General features: G+C 66.8%; 2 protein-coding genes across 2 annotated transcripts in view; one reads left to right on the forward strand and one right to left on the reverse strand.

Annotated features, from left to right (window-relative positions):
* The window catches only part of ANKMY1 (ankyrin repeat and MYND domain containing 1), a 46,322-nt gene extending 39,089 nt beyond the window's left edge, over positions 1–7,233 (forward strand). Inside the window, exon 16 of the mRNA XM_066345710.1 lies at positions 7,084–7,233. Coding sequence (XP_066201807.1) covers positions 7,084–7,214 — 131 coding nt within the window. The 3' untranslated portion in view covers positions 7,215–7,233. The remainder of the gene's footprint in view (positions 1–7,083) is intronic.
* An 809-nt stretch (positions 7,234–8,042) lies between these two features.
* Positions 8,043–19,725, reverse strand: part of GPC1 (glypican 1) — a 30,641-nt gene continuing 18,958 nt past the window's right edge. The window contains exons 2-9 of the mRNA XM_066345432.1: positions 14,853–15,011; positions 13,374–13,765; positions 12,370–12,535; positions 11,415–11,545; positions 11,208–11,327; positions 10,983–11,116; positions 10,510–10,685; positions 8,043–10,036 (exon numbers count right to left, since the gene is read on the reverse strand). Coding sequence (XP_066201529.1) covers positions 9,804–10,036; positions 10,510–10,685; positions 10,983–11,116; positions 11,208–11,327; positions 11,415–11,545; positions 12,370–12,535; positions 13,374–13,765; positions 14,853–15,011 — 1,511 coding nt within the window. The 3' untranslated portion in view covers positions 8,043–9,803. The remainder of the gene's footprint in view (positions 10,037–10,509; positions 10,686–10,982; positions 11,117–11,207; positions 11,328–11,414; positions 11,546–12,369; positions 12,536–13,373; positions 13,766–14,852; positions 15,012–19,725) is intronic.

Consider the following 19,725-nt stretch of genomic DNA (forward strand, 5'->3'; position numbering starts at 1 on the left):
CTTGGATACCTGGTCCCGCTGACCTGTCTGCTCTGCCGACCGGGTGACCCTGTGCGTTCCTGCTCGTGAGCTGAGGTGTCCGCACCTGCTTGGCCCGCGGCCCCTGGCCCTCCCCACTGCCCCTCCCCCGGCCACCCTGCTTCTCAGGAGAGGAAGTTGCCTCTGTTTTCAGAATGTCCCGGAAACGGCATTCTCTCTGCGTCCTTTCTGGTCGCCATGGCGCTTCAGGTCCCTGCTCTGTCCCAAGCCCTGTGCCAGCACCCTGTGGGTCCGCAGTGGGGGCTCCGTGCCATCTGTCCCCTCTCACGGTGCCGTCCATGAGACTCGGGTTGAAGCAGGACCTGGTACCGCGGGAGCCTGGCCTGGCTCCCGCACTCGGGGACAGCTGGGTCGTAGCTGTCCCTGTGGTCATCTTTCCCCCTCACAGACCCAGTCATTCCTACCCAGAGGGTTTGGAGGCCTAGCACTGCCCACATGCTCGGAGAGAAAGGGGGCCTCCCCAGTCCCTGTCCTCAGGGCTCCCGCTGAGAACCGCTCCCTCTAGAAAGTTCTGTGACGCTGCTGAGACCCTCTGCCTGCTTCTGCTCGCTGAGTGTGCGGCCGTGCCCAAGGATGGCTGCCCTGGGGGGCCCCTGACCCGTCTCCCTGGTCACAGCACACACTGGCCGCTTGGATGTCTGTGAACATGGAGCTTTGGCCACATGGTCCCTGTGCAGGGGGGGGGGGTCCCTGCTGGCCCAGGGAGGCCCCACGCCAGGCCCCCACCCTTAGTAGTCTGCAGGCCCCTTCTTCTGTGTGGGCTCCACGCACAGAGCCTTTGGGGACCTGGCCTTCTTGGGGCTGTTACTCACCTGCTGGAGGCTGGTGAGCGGTGAAAGTGCCTTAGTCTCTGGGGAGAAGGGTCCAGCCTGCTGTGCTGGGGCCCCCAGGGCCGGGGTGCAGGGGGAACCAGGGGAGGCTGTGAGCAGAAGAGGCGGTGGGGGGTGAGGTCGCAGAGAAGGGGTGCAGACCCGGTGACTCGTGAGAACCTGGACGCGCCGAGGGAGAGGCCACTCTGGGTCTAAGTGGGGGTGGGCGTCAGTTTGCTGAGGGAGAGCTGAGAGTGACCCCCAGCCTCTCCCCACTCCCTGCCTCGCCGGCCCTTCCTCTGACTCGTCCTCCGGCCCACTCGTCCCCTGTGACCCTCCTTCCCACCTTTGCTTGCCTCTGGGCTCCTCTTGTCCACCCACCTGGACTCCCAGGGTCCTCTGAGGCTGGGAAGGAGGTGTCCTGCCACCTGGCCTAGCCCCACGAGGCTCACATGGGAGCAGTGAGCGGGGTGGACAGAGGTAGGACCGTGGAGGTGGGAGTCTTGCAGGAGGACAGCTGGCGACTTCAGAAAGACCGTGAAGGGCGGGACCGCTGTCCAGTGTAGATGGATGGGAGGCGGGCGGGTGGGGAGAGTGAGGCCACCTCTCCCCGAGTCCCACCCCTGAGGGGTGGCCAATAAGGTCAGGGCGCAGCTCTGGGGTCAGAGGTCCAGGGAGCTGGGGGTGGGGGACAGGGACGGCAGCGGAGGAGGCCGGGGCACGGGGAGCAGGTGTCGGTGTCAGGCTGGAACGCCGGGGAGGAGACGGACGGTCTGGAGTCGTCCAGCATCAGGGTTCCGCCCGGAAGCCTGCGTTCCGTGCCCTCTGGAGGGACGGGTGGCCCCGTTCTGTGCCCGCTGGAGGGACGGGTGGCCTCGTTCTGTGCCCGCTGGAGGAACGGGTGGCGAGGGGGGCCAGTCGGGGCACGCAGAAACCGCAGGGCAGGAGACCAGGTGCCGTCCCACAGAGCAGAGCCCGCCTGCTCGCCCTGGGCGCCTGGGCAGCCGGACAGCAGCCATCCCTCCCTCCGCCTCTCCTCTGCCCACGGCTCTCCACTGACCGGGAGCCCGGGGAGGCCGCCTGTGGTTTGTGTTCCTGTTCGCGGAGGGACCGCCCCCAACACGCAGGCCTCACGGCCCTGTCCAACCGGGGCCTGACCTGGTGCGCTGTCGGAAACTAAACAACAGGGTAACACGGGGACGCCGGCCGCTCACCACCCTGGTGGACCGCTGTCCACACCAGGCTGGGCTGACCCGACCTGGACCGGCACCCGGTCCCACCTGTCGTCCTGCGCGTCACGTCTGTGCTCCCGCCTCTTCCCCTGGAAGACGCCGCGTCAGCAGGCAAGCGTTTTTCACGTGTGTGTTGGCCGCGGACGGCACGCAGCATGTGTCGTGTAGGCCGTGTGCACACTCCCATCCGTGCATCACCCACGGGGGACTTTGCCCGTTTTCTTCTACGGAACAGCTTCTTGTTGTAGCGAGTGGGAGCTTCTGGCGCGCCGTGCGGCCTGCAGGTCACGCCTCTGTGGTCCTCCTCGGGCCAGACTGCCCAGGCTCTGTGGGGCCCCCTGGTGTCCTCTGTGGTCCGTGGTCCTGTGTCCTGGGGAAGCTGCTCCGTCCGCCTGTCGTCTGTGCCGTCCCCACATTTGTTTTTAAACTCTTTTTTTAGATTTTATTTATTCTATTTAGATAGAGAGATAGAAGGGGGGAGGGAGGAACAGGAAGCATCAACTCCTGTATGTGCCTTGATCGGGCAAGCCCAGGGTTTTGAACCGGTGACCTCAGCGTTCCAGGTCGATTCTTCATCCACTGCGCCACCACAGGCCAGGCCGTCCCCACATTTTGAGGCATCACTGTCCAGGTTCTCGGTCCTTCATTCGTCCGGAGTGTGTGTGTGGTTGAGAGCACGCGGTGGGGGCCATATTCTCCTTTTCCATGGGGCTCGCCCGCGGCCTGGCACCTTGTGTGTGTGCGCTCTCTTCTCCCCACTTCTCTGCTCTGTCCCTGGGGCTGCCACTGCCCGGTTCTCCTCTCCACGAGGGCCCCCCCTGTTCTTACAGCTCCTGTTCTGCAGCCCTCCCCCCCAGGGTCTTACAGCTCCTGTTCTGCGGCCCCCCCCCCCGTTCTTACAGCTCCTGTTCTGAGCCCCCCCCAGGGTCTTACAGCTCCTGTTCTGAGCCCCCCCCAGGGTCTTACAGCTCCTGTTCTGCAGCCCCCCCAGGGTCTTACAGCTCCTGTTCTGCAGCCCCCCCCCCCCAGGGTCTTACAGCTCCTGTTCTGAGCCCCCCCAGGGTCTTACAGCTCCTGTTCTGCAGCCCCCCCCAGGGTCTTACAGCTCCTGTTCTGCGGCCCCCCCAGGGTCTTACAGCTCCTGTTCTGCAGCCCCCCCCCCAGGGTCTTACAGCTCCTGTTCTGCAGCCCCCCCCCCCAGGGTCTTACAGCTCCTATTCTGCAGCCCCCCCCAGGGTCTTACAGCTCCTGTTCTGCAGCCCCCCCCAGGGTCTCACAGCTCCTGTTCTGCAGCCCCCCCCCCAGGGTCTTACAGCTCCTGTTCTGCAGCCCCCCCCCCAGGGTCTTACAGCTCCTATTCTGCAGCCCCCCCAGGGTCTTACAGCTCCTGTTCTGCAGCCCCACCCCCCAGGGTCTTACAGCTCCTGTTCTGCAGCCCCCCCCCCAGGGTCTTACAGCTCCTGTTCTGCAGCCCCCCCCCCAGGGTCTTACAGCTCCTGTTCTGCAGCCCCCCCCCCAGGGTCTTACAGCTCCTGTTCTGCAGCCCCCCCCCAGGGTCTTACAGCTCCTGTTCTGCAGCCCCCCCCCAGGGTCTTACAGCTCCTGTTCTGCAGCCCCCCCCCCAGGGTCTTACAGCTCCTGTTCTGCAGCCCCCCCCCAGGGTCTTACAGCTCCTGTTCTGCAGCCCCCCCAGGGTCTTACAGCTCCTGTTCTGCAGCCCCCCCCAGGGTCTTACAGCTCCTGTTCTGAGCCCCCCCAGGGTCTTACAGCTCCTGTTCTGCAGCCCCCCCCAGGGTCTTACAGCTCCTGTTCTGAGCCCCCCCAGGGTCTTACAGCTCCTGTTCTGCAGCCCCCCCCAGGGTCTTACAGCTCCTGTTCTGCAGCCCCCCCCAGGGTCTTACAGCTCCTGTTCTGAGCCCCCCCCCAGGGTCTTACAGCTCCTGTTCTGCAGCCCCCCCCCAGGGTCTTACAGCTCCTGTTCTGCAGCCCCCCCCCCAGGGTCTTACAGCTCCTATTCTGCAGCCCCCCCCCCAGGGTCTTACAGCTCCTGTTCTGCAGCCCCCCCCAGGGTCTTACAGCTCCTGTGCCCCCCCCAGGGTCTTACAGCTCCTGTTCTGAGCCCCCCCCCCAGGGTCTTACAGCTCCTGTTCTGCAGCCCCCCCCCCCAGGGTCTTACAGCTCCTGTTCTGCAGCCCCCCCCCAGGATCTTACAGCTCCTGTTCTGCAGCCCCCCCCCCAGGGTCTTACAGCTCCTGTTCTGCAGCCCCCCCCCCGGGTCTTACAGCTCCTGTTCTGCAGCCCCCCCCCCCAGGGTCTTACAGCTCCTGTTCTGCAGCCCCCCCCCCCAGGGTCTTACAGCTCCTGTTCTGAGCCCCCCCCAGGGTCTTACAGCTCCTATTCTGCAGCCCCCCCCCAGGATCTTACAGCTCCTGTTCTGCAGCCCCCCCCCCAGGGTCTTACAGCTCCTGTTCTGCAGCCCCCCCCCCCAGGGTCTTACAACTCCTGTTCTGCAGCCCCCCCCCAGGGTCTTACAGCTCCTGTTCTGCAGCCCCCCCCCCCAGGGTCTTACAGCTCCTGTTCTGCAGCCCCCCCCCCCAGGGTCTTACAGCTCCTGTTCTGCAGCCCCCCCCAGGGTCTTACAGCTCCTGTTCTGAGCCCCCCCCCAGGGTCTTACAGCTCCTGTTCTGAGCCCCCCCAGGGTCTTACAGCTCCTGTTCTTAGCCCCCCCAGGGTCTTACACCTCCTGTTCTGCAGCCCCCCCAGGGTCTTACACCTCCTGTTCTGCAGCCCCCCCAGGGTCTCACAGCTCCTGTGCCCCCCCCAGGGTCTTACAGCTCCTGTTCTGCAGCCCCCCCAGGGTCTTACAGCTCCTGTGCCCCCCCCCAGGGTCTTACAGATCCTGTTCTGCAGCCCCCCCCAGGGTCTTACAGCTTCTGTTCTGCAGCCCCCCCCCAGGGTCTCACAGCTCCTGTTCTGCAGCCCCCCCCCAGGGTCTCACAGCTCCTGTTCTGCAGCCCCCCCAGGGTCTCACAGCTCCTGTGCCCCCCCCAGGGTCTTACAGCTCCTGTTCTGAGCCCCCCCAGGGTCTCACAGCTCCTGTTCTGCAGCCCCCCCCAGGGTCTCACAGCTCCTGTGCCCCCCCCCTGGGTCTTACAGCTCCTGTTCTGAGCCCCCCCAGGGTCTTACAGCTCCTGTTCTGCAGCCCCCCCCCCAGGGTCTCACAGCTCCTGTTCTGCAGCCCCCCCAGGGTCTCACAGCTCCTGTGCCCCCCCCAGGGTCTTACAGCTCCTGTTCTGAGCCCCCCCAGGGTCTCACAGCTCCTGTTCTGCAGCCCCCCCAGGGTCTTACAGCTTCTGTTCTGCAGCCCCCCCAGGGTCTTACAGCTCCTGTTCTGCAGCCCCCCCAGGGTCTTACAGCTCCTGTTCTGAGCCCCCCCCCCAGGGTCTTACAGCTCCTGTTCTGCAGCCCCCCCAGGGTCTCACAGCTCCTGTGCCCCCCCCAGGGTCTTACAGCTCCTGTTCTGAGCCCCCCCAGGGTCTCACAGCTCCTGTTCTGCAGCCCCCCCAGGGTCTTACAGCTCCTGTTCTGCAGCCCCCCCAGGGTCTTACAGCTCCTGTTCTGTGGGGTGGGGAAGGTCTGCACCTCAGCTCCACTCGGTGCTGCAGCTAAGCTTTCTTTTTTTTTTTCTTTAAAAAAAAACAGACTAGTTTTCGCCCTGTGGTTTCGATCTCAGGTGTTCCCTCAGCTGCCCTCCCCTCTCAGGCCCGGGGCCGGATCCCGGTGGGCTCTCTCCCCCTGTGACTGGAACTGTGATTTGTGGTCCTGTCACGGGTGTGTTAGCCGTCCCCCGAGGGGCTCAATGCCGCCACCGTGTGCTGGGTGAGCCCCGCGCTCCATCTGGCACCTGCTTCTGCCCTTGTCAGCCGAGGCCCAGCGGAGGCGGCTCTTCTGTGCCGTCCCAGCAGCAGGGAGGACCAGTGTCCCTCCACAGTGCCCGGGCCACACGGACATCAGCTCCATGCCTGCTCCACCCTTTCCGCTCACCTGCAGCGCCTGAGGGGGTATTTCTGCATCTGACACCCCCCCCCCATTCACTGAGGCCCCCCAGGCCCCCTGTGGGATTTACTCCGTGGACCTCAGGCAGCGGCCGAGTTTGTAAGATGCTTTGGTTTTGTCCAGCATCTCGACGTGCGTGCAGGGAAGGGGTCCCTTCCGCCGAGTGCCCCGCCCTCTTCAACTCGAGGCTCCCTAGCGCCCCTCCCTGTCTACGTGCGGACAGCACTCTGGTTCCTGGTCCTCGCGGTGGGTTTCAGGTCGTGCGGTCTCGTTTCTCTGCTTCCCCAGGTCGGGTATGGGAGTGGGTTTATGCTGGAAGCTGGGAGGTCCCTGTTCCACAGCTGCAGGCCACTCAAAGGTGGTGGAAACCTTTAGCTCATCCGAGGTTCCACTTTGGGCTTGAGGGGTCCCTCGGGGAGAGGTCTGTCGGTGCAGAGCAGGAGTAGGGCCAGCGGGGCTGCTGCAATCCCATCCTCCGGTGCCCTCACCTCTCCTAGACCCTGTCCCAAGCTTTGGTGGCCCTGACATGCAACTTGCCATCCATCCTGGTTTCCAGCAGGGAGACAGACCCCTGGTCCTCCCCTTCCCTCGACTCACTGGGGACAAGGGATTGGGGGGAACCGGCTCTCCCTCCTGGACTCAAGCTAATGCTTGGATTGCAAACATCATCCTTGGACAGAGGTTACCCAGGTGGAGGCGTGTTGCCACCTGGAGGGGAGCAGAGAGCCTTCCTGGGGGTTTGCACCTGTGTGCGCACAGGCGTGTCTGAGTGTGTGCACACCCACACGTGAGCCCGCCTGCGGTAGGACGTCTGTGGCCTCCTGGCCTCTGGCAGGGAGTATCGGGGACCAAGGGCGGGCAGGGCTTGGGAGCTCGGGGACAGTCTGGGGCCTGGGAGCTTCCTGTGCCGGGTGCCCGCCCCACCTGTGCCCTCCCTTCTCCAACAGGGAGAACGTATTTGCCGCTGTTCACGGCGGTCCAGGGGCCCCTGAAGCATCTGAACAGGTGCCAGCAGCCTGTGATCGTGGCGTCACCGTGCCAGCAGAAGCCAAAGTACTCCAGCTACAACCACGAGTGAGCAGTGGCCACCCGGCCACCCCGAGGCTGAGTGGGCCCAGACTGCTCCGTGCCCAGGGAGGGGGAGGTGCTGGGCCGCCGGCACTGGGCACCCAGGGCTCTCCGAGGGAGGCGGGCACACAGCCGCTGCTCTGCAGGTGTCCCGGAGGCCTCAGGAGTCTCGGTGCCTGCAGTGGCTCCCCCGTGAAGCCCCCTTCTTCCCTCTGGGGTGGGGGGGCATGCCGTCTGCTCCACACTTGGGGCCCCCAGGCCCCTGGTTGCCTGGCCTCAGCACTCCAAATCCGAGGCGAGAGGCTTTGTTGAGTATCTGCAGGGCTGTGATGCCCAAATAAAACGACCCTTCAGTGGCTCGCGGGTCTGTGTTGGCGGCCGACCTCTGGTTGGAACCCGGGGACTGCACAGAGCGGCACCCTGGGGGCACGAGGACAGGGCTGGTGGTTTCACCCGCGGACCGTGCAGGACTCTCCTTGGGGAGGCAGGGTGGCTGGGCCAGGGGCCCCACTCGGGAGGGATGCCAGGCACAGTGGGGTTCCAGCCCAGACTGGACCACTAGGCCCGGCCTCAGGACACTGGTCCCCCTGCTCTGAGGTGAGGGCACCGAGGCTATCTGGCAGGATCTGGACCCTTCCTGGGCACGTGTCCAGAGCAGGGGTTGGGTGGACAGTAGGGAGGCCCCAGCATTTTCCTTCCCCGGGGCTCCACGTCCTCCTGGGGCAGGATGGGGACACGCAGAGCCTCCCCTCGCAGCTGTGGGGCCAGTGCTGAGCGCAGCCACGTCGCCAGGGCTGTGCCCACTGCTGAGCTGCGCAGGGAGGGACCAGAGCAGCAGCATGAGCTCTCCAGCCGTTTATTCATACGAGGACGCAAGGAACACACGTCACCTGCTGACGCCACGAGCAGGACACAGCCGCCCGGCCAGCCCCGCCCAGAGACACGAGGAGGACGGGCGGGCCGGAGCACGGGACCCATCCCCATGCAGCCAGGGTGCCGCCCCGGCGCACAGCAGTGGCCCTTGCCCGCAGGCCCAGCCCCCATCCCAACACCTCGGCATTAGTAAGGGGTGGGCGTGCCTGTGGGCGGGGGTGGAGCGCAGGCTGGGAGCCCGGACTCAGCACACTGGGGGCCGTGCGGGGGGGCCAGCATGCTCCCCGACCCGAGGGAAAGCAATGCGTTGCTAAGCAGCCTGCCCGGAGCCTGGTGCTGGCCGGGACCGTGGTCCCTGCCTGGGCCCTCCAGGGTGGCCTTCTCTTTGCCTGGGCCCCTCCCCAGGCCGGCGGCAGCTGGGGCCCGGGAAGAAGGGGCCCCCAGGCCTGGCTGAACAGGGACATACCCTGATTCCCGGCCGACGGAAGGTTGTCCTTCAAAAAGCTGTGGGGAGAAGCTGAGAGGACAGCCCCAGAGGGCCAGGACGGGAAGCAGTTTGTATCTGGAAAAGCCCTTAACTGTCAAAGCGCCCCAGGCTCCCTGCAGCTGGCGGGGTCAAGGAAGGGACCCGGGCCTCCCTCCGACCTGCGGTGCCAGGGACTCTCTGGACCTGAGCTGAAATTTCACCTGCCACTCAGCATCCCTGTGGCCAGGCCACCACAGGGTCACCCCTAGCCCTGGTCTGTGTCACCTGAGCTGGTGCCTGGCCCTTTGTCTGCATCTGGGTGAGGACGGAAAGGGGCACTGTGGCCAGGCCGCCCCTCCTGGCAGTCCTTGCACAGGCCGCAGACGCCGCCCCGAGTGTGAAAGGGATGCCCGCCTCTCTGGAGGGCCCGGGTCTGCTCCCCTGGCATGGCGAGGGGCCGCAAGTCCACCCCCCAGACACCCGAGAGCAGAGCCTAGGATGCGCGGCCATGCCGGCTGCCACTCACGGCACACGTGAGCCCTCCCCCCACCAGCTGGTCTTTGGCAAGGACGAGGTCCACGGGGACCAGCAGTGGCGCCCCCTCGGGGCCGACCTCACTGGACAGGCTCTCCCCTGACTCAGGGGCTGGGGGCGGGGTGCTGTGGCATCACAGGGCAGGGGCCTGGTTGCATATGAAAGGTTCGTGCACAATCTCAAAGGCCCCTCGAAATCCCGGATGGCGGAAACCCTGACGCCCTCTCGGAGGGTTCTCGGGGCGCTGAGGGGTGGGGCCTCACCACTCTCTGACACCTGGAGCCCCTAGTTGTCCCGGGAGGAGGCAGGAGAGGAAGGCACAGGCTCAGGGCCCCTCCCCGCAGCCCTGGCACTGTCAGGAGAGTGCAGGGAGCTGGGGGGCAAGGTGCCCGGGGAGGCAGGAGGCGGGGCCAGGAGGGAGGCCCCCAGGCCTGCACCAGCGGGGGGCACACTCAGATCCTGGGCCCCCGGAAGGTCCCTGAAATACATGGCTTTTGGGGACATTGTTCCCGGCTGACCTGAGGGCCTCACACAAAATTAAGAGCCAGGGTGACCAGAGGCAGGCCTGGGGCGGGGGCAGTGCCCCTCGCCCTGTCCCCAGAGCAGCAGGCTCCCGCTGTCCCTCTCCGTCCTGCCCCGGGCCTCCAGGCCCAGGAAAATTAAATATCGTCTGTCTGCGTTTTGGCAAAGTCCGTCCTTGGCCTCAGGCACTGGGGCCGGGGGCAGTTACCGCCATGGGGGCCTGGCCACTGAGAGGGCCAGGGCGAGGAGGAGGGCCACGAGGGCCGCGCAGGGCTGGGGGCAGCCTGCGGCCCCCGTCTTCTCACCCTCCCGCTCCGACTGGCCAGGGAGGGCGTGGTTCAGGGTTGTCCGCGAGCTGGAGGTCTTCTTGTTGATCCTCCGGCCGCAGGTGTCGTCCAGGCAGCCGTCTCCGCTGCCCGAGCTGCTGCCGTCATCGCCTGGGGGAACGGGGGGGGGGGGGAGAGGAACTCAGGAGGCTGGGGCAGGCCCACCCAGCCCTGGGGACCCCGAATGCAGCGTCCCTGCGGGGGGCCTCCCATGCTAGGTGGCTCCCTGATTCTGGGCAGCTGGCATGGCCTGGGTTTGCCAAGGCTGGCCGGACTTCCCAGCCGGGTCTCAATTGTGCTTGGCAGTGCCCGCCGCCCCCGCACTGTTCCCCCCGCACAGTGGGGCGGGGCCCTGTGGCAGCTCTGGCCGCCCACGCCGCTGTTAGCGTCCCCGCCCCCGCACTCTTCCCCCGCACAGTGGGGCGGGGCCCTGTGGCAGCTCTGGCCGCCCACGCCGCTGTTAGCGTCCCCCGCCCCCGCACTCTTCCCCCGCACAGTGGGGCGGGGCTCTCTGGCCGCCCACCGTTCCCAGCCACTGTTAGCGTTCCCGCCCTCGCGCCCCAGCCCAGCAGCCCCGCCCTCACTGGCGTCCTGGAAGTCCGCGTCCTCGCCGTTGTAGGCGCTGCGCAGCCGGTTGGTCATGATCTTCAGCTGCATGATCTGCTGGCGAATGGTCATGTCGGGCTTGGTGATGTCCACCTCCACCTCGGGGTTGTTGATCTGGTTGGCCAGGCCGTCGCCCATCACCTCGGGCAGGTACCTGGGGCCAGGAGAGCAGGCCTTTGGTGACCACCCGAGTCCCTGCAGATGGGCGCCGCCCAAGCACGTCCCTCCTTCTGTGGGGGGGCGGGCAGCATGTCTGAGACCCCCCCGGGAGTTTGCAGGGACCAACGGGAGCACAAGCTGGCCCTGCCGCGTGGGCTGTGGCTGCACCGGCACCGTGTGTGCGCAGGAGAGCTGGTTCAGGCGAGGGTGTGGCCCTCGTCCCTTTCTGTGTCCTGCTGTGTGACCCGTGTCGTGCAGCACGCAGCACCCAGCTCAGCCAGGCGGTACCTACCGGCCCTTGGCCATGCCGTTCCAGCAGCGGTCATCGCTGGCGGCACTCATGGCCATCCTCTCGCTGCACAGCGTCCCGGGGAGGCTGATCCAGAAGTCCTGGGCGTCACGGAGCTGGGCTTTGGCCTCAGAGACCTGTGGGGCAGCGGTCAGGCCCCTGGGCTCCCCAGCCCAGCCTCCCTCTCCTCCCGTCCCCGGGGGCCCGGCCAGCTGAGGGGCCGCTCACCAGCTTCTCCAACGTGCCTGTAGACAGCTTGTCCGGAAGTGCCAGCTTGCCCCGCGGCTGCTTCTCCTCGGACCCGGCGCTGTGAGGGTTCACCTTGGGGTTCCCACAGCCCTGGATGACCTGAGGGGAGACCACCGGCGTCCTGGAGCGGCACGAGGCCACGTCTGGGACAGCCCTCCCACGCCCACCGCACCCTCCTGCCCGCACCTTGGCCGTGAACGTGTCCCTGTTGTCCTGCAGTGTGTTGATGGCCTCCGCCAGCCACAGGTGCACGTTGCCGATGACGCTCTCCGCGCCGGACGGGCCCCAGAACTTGTCAGTTATGAGCACCATGGAGTCTGACACAAGCGTGAACACACAGGGCAGTTTACACGTCTGTGTGCCGGCTCACCTCATGCCAACATATGCAAGCTCCCACGTGTTAACATGTACACATCAGCAATGTCTGTTAGCTCATACGTGCGGTGGCCCGCTGTGTCACATACATGTTGGCACATGTGCATGTTGGTCCATCATGTGTGACATACCTCTGGGCATGTGTGTGCCAAGTTGCACCCGTGTTAGCTCATGGCCCACCACGTGTTACTCACGTGTTGGCATGTAAGCATGTTGGGGCGCTCACCCAGTGGGGAAGGGCAGGAGGGATGGACCCCCCAGGACTTCCTCCCTCCCAGGAACTTTCCCCTGTCACAGCCCACTCAGGACGTGCAGAAGGAACCCTCCCTCCCTGACCCCCCCAGGACTTCCTCCCTCCCAGGAACTTTCCCCTGTCACAGCCCACTCAGGACGTGCAGAAGGAACCCTCCCTCCCTGACCCCCCCAGGACTTCCTCCCTCCCAGGAACTTTCCCCTGTCACAGCCCACTCAGGACGTGCAGAAGGAACCCTCCCTCCCTGACCCCCCCAGGACTTCCTCCCAGGAACTTGCCCCTGTCACAGCCCACTCAGGACGTGCAGAAGGAACCCTCCCTCCCAGGAACTTTCCCCTGTCACAGCCCACTCAGGACGTGCAGAAGGAACCCTCCCTCCCTGACCCCCCCAGGACTTCCTCCCTCCCAGGAACTTGCCCCTGTCACAGCCCACTCAGGACGTGCAGAGGAACCCTCCCTCCCTGACCCCAGGGGGCCGCCCGCCGCCCAGGGCCCTGGCGCGGCGAGGCTCACCCAGGAGGTTCCTCCACTCGGCGTCCAGGTCCGCCTGGTTGGCCAGGCAGCCCTTGAGCACGTTGCGGCAGTAGTCGGGGCAGGGCCGGGCGCCGGGCACCCCCAGGCAGTGCGCGCAGTACAGCAGCTTCATGACGGCCCGGGAACACTCGGGGCCCAGTGGCACCTGGGGGGCCAAGGCAGCCTGAGCACCTCGCGGCCGGGGGCCCAGCCCCCCCAAGGAGCCCCGGAGTGGGGGCTTTGGAGGACGCATGCTGATAATCACCCCCTGGCTGCCGTCACTGACCCCCCTGGGGAAGCCCTTCTCTGACTACAGCTGCCATGCGGACGAGGGGACCCAGGCCCAGGGCTGAGGGACGGCTTTCTCAGGACCCCAGCTGGAGGAGAAGGTGGCTCACACCCAGGGCGGTGTGGGTCTGAGGCTACTGCTCTCCCACACCTGTGACCAGGTGAGTCTGACGTGAGCTGCCCAATGGGGCAAGGCCTTCGGCCTGCGTGACCCGGCCCCAGCCAGCTCGGCCTCCAAGCAGAGGCCGTTCTCATCTCCTGTCCGCCAGACCCTGTAGCTGCTCAGTGTCCAGCCCCAGGCCCTTTTCTCTTCCCTTCCTGCCCGGGATCCAGACTGACCAAGGACCAGACTGGACAGCAGTGGGTGGGAGAGCTCTGCAGTAGAGCTCACGTCCTCAGATGTACCGCTGTCCAAAGCTCCCCGGGCAGACACTCAGGGTCAGCAGGGGGCCCAGGGGGCTGGGATGTAAGGCAGCTGGGGAGGGTGTGGGTCCCCGAGGGGCTCCTGAGAGCCCTGTGCAGCTGGGAGGGTGTGGGTCCCCGAGGGGCTCCTGAGAGCCCTGTGCAGCTGGGAGGGTGAGGGTCCCCGAGGGGCTCCTGAGAGCCCTGTGCAGCTGGGAGGGTGAGGGTCCGTGAGGGGCTCCTGAGAGCCCTGGGCAGCTGGGAGGGTGAGGGTCCCCGAGGGGCTCCCGAGAGCCCCGGGCAGCTGGGCACACCTGGGCCACCTTCCGGACCACGTCGCCGGCCACTCCCAGGCCCTGCACGAAGGCGCGCGCGGCCACAAAGGCGCGGGTGGCCCGCAGACGCAAGTCCCGCGGGGTGTCCCCGAAGGGCCGCAGCGGCTCGGCCTGCTTGCCCAGGCAGTCCAGGTAGTCGTCGGGCAGCAGTAGCTGCGGGTGCAGCTGCCGGAAGAGGCGCTCCAGCAGGCGGGCCCAGAACTCAGCCAGGGTCTCCTCCAGCTGCAGGCCGGCCCCGCGGTAGTAGAGGCGCAGCTCCGCGTACAGGTCCCGGAAGGCCTTGGCGCTCTGCGCGTACAGCTCCCCGAAGGCGCCGGGGAAGGTGTCCTGCAGCGCCCGCTCCGAGTCGTTCAGCAGGTGCTGGAAGTGATCTGGGCACAGGGACGCGGCTCTGAGGCCAGCGGGGACCCCTGCCCACCCGTCCCATCCCCGCCCCCCACCAGCTGTGGCAGCCTGACCAGACTTCGGGGGACTGCCCAGGACACCCACAGAGGATCCCCACACTCAGGGCGGACCCAGGACTGCAGGGGGTGGCTGTCCACATCCCGCCCGTTCTTCCAAGAGGGGCGGGGAGGCTTGCTCTGAGGCTCGCCAGGGGCAAGCACAGTGCGGCCAACCAGATGGGGACAGGTGGGCCCCAACGAGTGGAGGTCAGTTAAAACTGGCCAGGCCTAGCAGCCATGTGGAAACGGCCTCAAGGGTCATGGCTCCCTGGGCGCCTGTGAGGCCGGCTGCTGTGGACAGGAGTCCAGAAGCCAAGACCCACGCCCTGGGACGAAGGCCACACAGGGTCCCCGTTGGCCTCCCTGCCCCATCTGCTGCCTTCTTCTCCCACGGAGACTTGGTTCGGGGTCACTTCCTGGGATCCCCCTGCAACTACTCCCCACAGTCATTGTCCAGGGTCTTCTGCTCTCTACCCAGGGTCGGCATAATTGCCGTGCGGAGCTGGGAGTAACGGCTCGACCGTGGCAGCTGCCCTGGAGGGAGCCCCAGCTCTTCCTGTCCCCACCCCAGGGCGGGCCCGGCACTCTGCAGCCCCGTCGGGTCTCAGCCCTCACACCCAGCTCCCTGGCTCCGGGCCTCCCGGTGGCCAGCCCAAAGCGGGTCCCTGGCAGCTGCCCTGGAGAGCTCCACCCGTGCAAGGAGCCACCTTGGGCGCAGAACGGGTCCCCTCCCAGGGCCTGACGGAGTGGATGGTTCCGCACACCCCTCAGCATGCACCTGCACCCATACTGGGCTGCATTCACCACAGGGCAGGCACACACGGCTCAGACTCCGGGGCTCACGGCTCCACTGCTCGAACCACTGCAAGTGGGCAGCCTTCTGCTCCCGGGACCCCAAATCCCAGCCCCCAACCTGAAGCGCTGCCCCGTGCCCCCGACTCCACCCACCGGGGGAGGCCCCGTGGGCCTAGGTCCTCACTGCTTCAGTCTCCTGTGGTCCCCGAGCCCCACTCACCATCGAAGCCGCGCAGCTGGGCCGCCAACGTGGCCTGCAGGGCCCGGCTGCCCTCCAGCAGGGCAGCCTCCAGCTCGGCCCGGCTGCGGTTGGCCAGGTTCTCCTCCATGTCGCTGGTGCAGCAGGTGTAGCCCTGGGGGCAGATCCGCAGGTGCTCACCTGGGGGGGAGGGGGAGACGGCGTGAGGCCGAGGGTGGGGGGGGGGCCTCCACCCCACCCACTGCCCGGGGACCAGAACCCGCCTCAGGCTGGCAGGCCCCAGGGGGGGCACACACAGCTCAGGGGGGGAGCCTGGGGGAAGGCAGACCAGGCTGGGGAGGCGCAGGTCGCCCCCACCCCTTCCGTTCCAGACCCTCAGCTCCAGGCCCGCCCTGGGCAAGCCCGGTGGGGCTGGGCACAGAGCAGGGGTGCAGAGGGCCGAGCCCCAGGGCGGAATGTCGGGGTCACCCCCCCAGAGCGTCACCATGCGCTGAGGAGGGAGGGCCATCCCCAGGGCCAGGAGCAGCTCAGGCCACATCTCACCCCAGGGCAGAGCACCTTGGGGTCCTGTGTGGGGTGTGGGGGCGGGCTCACTGGAGGCGGCTTCTAGGCCTGCCTGGTGCCCTTTGCGGGCCCAGCCCCATGGCGGAGGGCAGCCTCTGCCTCCTCCCCCAGCACCACCTAAGGCTCAAGGTTCCACTAACAGCAAGCCCTGGCCAGGTACTGTGGGTGTGGGCGGTGACAGCTCTGAGCTGGCCACAGGCACTGGCCCCGAGGGCAACGGCTCCCCCAAGTCAGGAAAACGGCTGGAGGAACGAGCCGGCTGGGGGCGGAGGGGTCTGACGTGAGCCCGTCTTTCTCCGCCCACCCTGCAGGCAGGTCAGCTGTTCACAGCCCCGCCCTGTCCAGGTCTCCACGGGGTCAAGGGGGCAGGCTTGGGGAGTCAGCCCTGCCCAGCAGAGAGGGGCGCCCACCCGGAGGGGCCGCATTGCACCTTTGACGGTTTTATAACGGGGGTTTGAAGGGGGTGCTGGGATCCCATTTCACAGACCAGGAAACCGAGGGCAGCAGAGATTAGGTTTGGGGGCTGGGCCGCTCAGGTCCCACCCCCTCCTCACAGCCCCTGCCCAGCCCACTCCCCACAGGCCCGGGCTGCAGTGGAATGCGGGCAGGGTCTGGCCAGGGCAGAGGTTGAGCGGCACCCCTGTGCACAGTGGTGGGGGGGGGAAGCAGACTGGGCAGAGCTCCTCAGGTCCTAAGGTGGGTGGGGTACCTGCAGTCGACACCCTGGCCCAGGGCATGAGCTGGGGGTTGGGGGCAGGGAATGGGGGGGCGGGTGTAAGTCTAGTGAGCCCATTATCCTGAGGCTGAGTTCATCCTAAAGAGCCTCCTGGGTGGTGGGCCTTGGCGAGGTTGTGTCTTCATCTCCCCACCCCACATGCACAGCCCTGGGGGCGGCCGAGATGGGCGGTGGGCCTGGGCAGGTGTGGATGGCAGGACGCAGGGGCAGGAAGGACGGCCCCCTCCCGTCCGGCCCCAGGACCCCGGGTGACCTCTGCTCTCACACCTTCCTCGTCTGCCAGGACTGCCCCCACCCACGGGGCCCAGGATGTATCAGGACCACCACTCCTGCCTGCAGGCCCTCGAAGCCGCCCCGCCTCCGGTCAGGCTGGTCGGACAGACGGAACAGCCAGAGCCCCTGTGGGCTCACAAGACCTGAGGGGTCCCGACCCCAGAGGGTGAGTGAGGCCTCTCAGATCACCTAAGAGCCAGAGGGGCGGGGGGAGGGAGGGAGCCTGGCAGAGAGGAGATGCCTCCGTCCCTGCCCCCCATCTGTGTGGGGGGACAGGCACCTCCAGGCAGGGAGGGCTGGGCATGCCAGCTGCCACCCTCCCCCTCAGCTGCTGTTGCTGACTCGGATGTGCGGCCCTGGCCCCTGGCCGGCATGGACAGGCATAGAGTGGGACCAGGACCCTCTCTCCGGGGGTCCCCATGGGCAGAGCAGGGCAGATACCGAGCTGTCTGTCTCCCAGGGGGTAGAATGTGGCGGTGGCATAGGGCTGTGTGCACCCAACCAGGAGGAACCTGAGCCCCCCGCCTCATGCTGACTGGGTCTCCCCACCCTACCAGCCTTGCCCTCCAACAACAGGGGCCAGGAGAGGGTCTGGGGCCGGGAGGCTTGCCTGCTGCTTGGAACCACCACGCTCCTGCTGGGGTTGTGTGTGTGTGGGGGGGGAAGAGGTGAGCTGCAGGGGAGCAGGGAGGAAGGTGCCCGCCTGGGACTTCCAGGTGACACCCTGGGCTCAGCTGGGACGGTGCTCGGGCCAGGCTGGCTGGGTCCAGGGGCAGCGGGTGGGCAGACACAGCTCTTCAGAAGGGCCGACTGCAGGGGCGTGTGCACCACAGGCCAGAGGGGCAGCAGCATCTTGGGCGCCCCCCCCCCCATCCAGAACCGGCTCGGTGCCCTGGTGCCTGCCGCCACTGCCCCCCAAGTCCCCACTCTGAAACTGGCTATTCATGCGGACAGCAGAGAGAGGGGCTGAGCCCACAGAGGTGAGGACAAAACACCAGACACGAGGGGGCGCCCGGGAGGCTCTGCGGGCCCCCGGCCCCTTCAGCGCCAGCACACCCACCGATCAGAGCTTTCAGCCGGCCCCACCCCGCAGCCTCCCTGCCGCCCCCACCCCAGCCCTGCCTGGCCACCTGGCCCAGCCGCCCGGCGGCCTGTGCTGATCCGGCAGCCCCAGCACAGCCCCCGGCCCTCCCTCCCTCCTCGGTCACACACGGGAGTGAAGACACGGAGCCAGAGCCCGGGCGCCGGCCTGAGGCCCCGGACAGACTGGGCCGAGGCAGCCCCCCGAGCCCCCTGCAGGGCAGACACCCGGCCAGGGCACCGAGGCTCTGCATGTCCGTCCCCTCTGCCCAGCCCCGGCCCAGGTCAGCCTGGGCTGTAGGTCGTCTGCTGGTCTTGGGACATCAGGGTGAGCAGAGCCCGGCTCTCCAGGGTACCCCCGGGCAACGCAGAAGAAGCCTGCCCCTCCTGGTCAAGCCAAGTAGTGCTGGGGTGAGGAGTGTCCTGCCAGGAGAGGAGCTCCCAGACCCTGGAGGTGTGCAAGTCAGACTGAGGGACTTCTCCACCTGCCATTTCAAACCTGTCCACCCCCAAACCCCTACTTCTCTCAACTCAATACCTGGAGAAAGGTGAGGACCAGGTCAGGAGTCCGGTCCTGCTCCACTTCCTCACAATCCATTTTAAACCTGCCCAGCCCACCCGTTCTGCCCACCCCACTCCCCCCTACTGACCCTTCCCGTGGCACTGAGGATGCTCCCCCACTGGCCAGAAAGCCTCCCCTCCTGTCTGCTGTCCCCCTGTGCTGGGTTCTGGACAGCTGGCTCCATCCTTCCAGAACTCTCCCTGCCCGGAGGCTTCAGGACATTTCCTTCTCAGCTGACCCCGGGTGTCTTGAGGGGCAGAGGAGAGGGCTATGGATTCATCACAGGTGTGTTCCCCCACCCTCCAGGCCCCCAAGTCCCAGACCACCCCATCCTGCTCCTCAGTTAAAGTACCTGCCCCTCCCCTAAGGCGGTCAGCAGCACGCTGGGTTCAGCCCTCCTGGGGCCACACCGGACTCCGGCTTCTCATTCACCCCAGCACTCGGAAAAGCTCACACCCTCCTGTCACCTGCTGACATGGCTCCCGGCTCTCCTACCTTAGGGCACGGGCAGATTCCGAACGGCTTTCCCATCCTGCAGCCACTCCACCAGCACAGTCACCCCAACGCTCTAGCCTGAGGCCCCCATCCCAACAGTGGTCCCCATCTCCCATGCTGGGCATGGAGCCCATTGGTCCTGGCCGGCGGGGCAGCTCTGTGACTGGCGGCTGTAGAGCCCTCCCAAGGAGACTGCGGGAGGAAGATGGCGCCATGCCAAGCCCATCTCTCCAGAAGCTTCCACAGCTCACGCGGGTGTGCAGACTGCCTGCTCAGCCACCGTTAAAGCCACATCCCTGGTGCTCTGCACCCGCTGACCCGGCCACCCAAGCACCCTCTCTAGCTCAGTGGCCTCTCTGGACCGTGCTGAAGCAGGTGACGGAGGGCAGGTCTGGAAAAGCCGCAGGCAGGGCTCCTGCCCACCCCTCCTCTCTGCTCCGTTCTGGACCCTACAGCAGGCCCGGATGGACAGGGTGCAGAATGCTTCCCCAAGCAAGAGACCCTGCTCTGGACAACTGCCTCATGCCCACTCCTGCTTCTGTACCCCACCCAGCTCTAGGAGCCGAAGGATCCTCCGGCGTGTCCACCAGCCCACGGGGCTGGGGCACCGGACAATTGGCGGGAGGACCACTGGGCACCGCCCACTGCCCGGCTCTGTACCTTCCTTTCCCGAAATCTCTGCCCCTCTCCCAGGGTGGCCTCAGACCCACCCGTGAGAGGGCATTTCAACATCACCTTGCCCCCCTTACTAACGACAGCGGCAGTACCCCCACCCAGCTCCCTCCCTGCCCCTCACCACCACCTCACCCACCACCCCAAGCCCCCTCCACCATTCCAGCCAAATGACAGCGTCACCAAGGAGCCCCTCTGCCGCCCGACGCCGAGCCTCCGTCACACCCTGGGACCCGAAACCGAGGGGCTCCGGCTGGGCCGCCTCTGCGCTGTGTGGGAGGGGTCCGCCCCCCTGGCCCGCGGGTGACGGGCGCGAGGCTGCCCGGGGCTGGGTCGTAGGCGGCGGAACAAAGGCCGGGTGGCCCAGGGCTGCTCCGTCGCTGCCGCCGCGGTGGGGGTTCCGGACGCCCCAGGTGCCCGTCCCTAGTCGCCGCGGGCCGGCTGGGGACGGAGGACCGCACGCCGCGGAGCCAGAGACGGCGCGAGGGGGTCTGCAGATGCGGCAGCGCTCC

The sequence above is a fragment of the Saccopteryx leptura genome, chromosome 7, assembly GCF_036850995.1.
Source record: "Saccopteryx leptura isolate mSacLep1 chromosome 7, mSacLep1_pri_phased_curated, whole genome shotgun sequence".
Taxonomy (NCBI): domain Eukaryota; kingdom Metazoa; phylum Chordata; class Mammalia; order Chiroptera; family Emballonuridae; genus Saccopteryx; species Saccopteryx leptura.